The sequence below is a fragment of the Ailuropoda melanoleuca genome, chromosome 19 (genome assembly GCF_002007445.2).
Source record: "Ailuropoda melanoleuca isolate Jingjing chromosome 19, ASM200744v2, whole genome shotgun sequence".
In the NCBI taxonomy this organism is placed as follows: Eukaryota; Metazoa; Chordata; class Mammalia; order Carnivora; family Ursidae; genus Ailuropoda; species Ailuropoda melanoleuca.
In genome coordinates, this window is record NC_048236.1 from 2,199,291 (window position 1) to 2,201,119 (window position 1,829).

The 1,829-nt window shown below is 62.9% G+C and overlaps 1 protein-coding gene across 1 annotated transcript in view; it reads right to left on the reverse strand.

The window, feature by feature from the left end:
* The window catches only part of LRRC73 (leucine rich repeat containing 73), a 3,111-nt gene extending 1,297 nt beyond the window's left edge, over window positions 1-1,814 (reverse strand). The window contains exons 1-3 of the mRNA XM_002914468.4: window positions 1,469-1,814; window positions 685-845; window positions 242-364 (exon numbers count right to left, since the gene is read on the reverse strand). Of these exons, the coding sequence (XP_002914514.2) occupies window positions 242-364; window positions 685-845; window positions 1,469-1,740 (556 nt within the window). The 5' untranslated portion in view covers window positions 1,741-1,814. The remainder of the gene's footprint in view (window positions 1-241; window positions 365-684; window positions 846-1,468) is intronic.
* Window positions 1,815-1,829: the final 15 nt, after the last annotated feature.

Below are 1,829 nucleotides of genomic sequence, written 5' to 3' on the forward strand. Positions count from 1 at the left end.
GGGGGGGTACCGTGACTGGGGCGTGAACGGGTGAAGCAAGCCAGGCCCAGGGGTGGTGATGGATACTTTGAGGTACCTGGTGCTCATTTGGTCCTCCACACAAGTGGCTTCTCTACCTCCCACATCCGCCCTCCTATCTCCCTCCCCCAGTGGGAGTGGGGTTACCATGGCAAGCAACGGTCTCAAGTTCTTGGATGGGGGTGGGATGGTGAGACTCGCAGGGGGCTTCCTTGAGCCTCACCCAGGGGGTTGTAGTCCAGATTGAGGACGCGGACCTGGGAGCTGTGGGCCACGGCGATCGCGAGGCGACTCCAGCCCTTAGGGGTGATGCCAGGGTTGGCACTCAGCGTCAGCTCTTTCAAGCCTGGGCAGCATCAAAGTGAGAAGCGAGGATGGGGCTCTGGTCCTCTTCAAGCCCCTCCCCTGCCCTGGATCTCTGGGGGGTCCCTGGTGGCTGAGAGCTACCTCACCCCACCACAGAGCTCCGCGGCCATTAGAGAACCCGGCCTTCCCTGACCACTGTAGACCCGAGTCTCCATTCTTCTCTACCCCCAATCCTTCTGATAAACATTCTCACCCCCCCAGTCAGAGCCCTCAGCTCTGGGTCACACCCCCTGCCCTCTGCATCTGGCTTATCCATCAAGACCACACCAGCCCTTGCCCTCGGAAGGGCCTCTTGCTCACCTGACTTGGCTCCATCTGGGGGGAGGAGGCCACAGATGAGGTTGATGGCTTCGTCACCCAACATGCAGTCCCCTAGGTCCAGGGCCACAAGGGCAGGGTGGAGGGCCAGGGCTGGGTTCAGCAAGGCCAGCCCTGCATCTGTCAGGGGGCTCCCATGCAGGCTGGCAGGTGAGACCAGAGAGCAGAGGTTACTGCAGTCATCAGCCCTATCTGTAGGGGATGGAGCCCCTTCCCTTATGTGAGCCCTAGAGGTAAGAAGGGCACTTGTCACAGCACTTGGGAGAAGCCTTAAAGAAGGGAAAAAGAAAATTCTAGATTCTAAAAATACAGGTAGAAGGGGAATTTGGTTTCCTCTCTGGGGCAAGGATTGGGATCCAGGACAGAGCACAGAGAAGGGGTGTGTGGGTGGTGGACTGGGAATCTTCAGTGGGCAGAATGCAGGGGCAGGGGTCTAGTCCCCAGGGGAGTTCCTTCTTGAGACTGGCAGGGCTGCCCCCAAGAAGTCAATGCCGGTGAGGGTGGGGAGGTACACGTGCCCTGCCAGAAAGGGGTGGGTATCCCGTGTCCTTCGGGGTGGGGCCATGCGTGCAATGTCCAGAGGTAAGGGATGTGCTTGGAGGGTGTCGTGGAGGCATGGGTAGAAGGATGAGGTGGTGTACAGGGTGAGAAGACAGGCTGGCGCAGAGACAGCTGCAGGAAGGTGTGTGGAGGAATAGGCGGTGGCAGGGGGGCGTGTGAGGAGGGGTGCAGTGCCCGGGACCCCCTTGCGAGGGAGCGCACTCACAAGAGGGACTGGATGGAGCGGTTGGTCCGCAGCGCCTCCGCCAGCTGCTTGATGCGGCTGGGACTGGACACGACGCCTAGATTAAGGTTGAGCTGCGCCAGGGACGTGGCCCCGGCCAGGGCCCGGCAGATGCGGCCGAAGTCGCGGTCGCAGAGGCGGCAGCCGCGCAGTGAGAGCAGGCGCACGGCGTTGTCGCGCAGGCCGCGGCAGATGTCCCGCACCTCGGCGCCTGACAGCGGCTCCCCCGAAATCTGGATGGAGCTGGGCAGCATCGTACCCACGGCTGGGCCTCCGGGGCCGGGGCGCGGGCCGCGGCCGAGGTTGGCGGGGCCGAGGGCGGGGTCGGGGCTGGGGTCGGGGC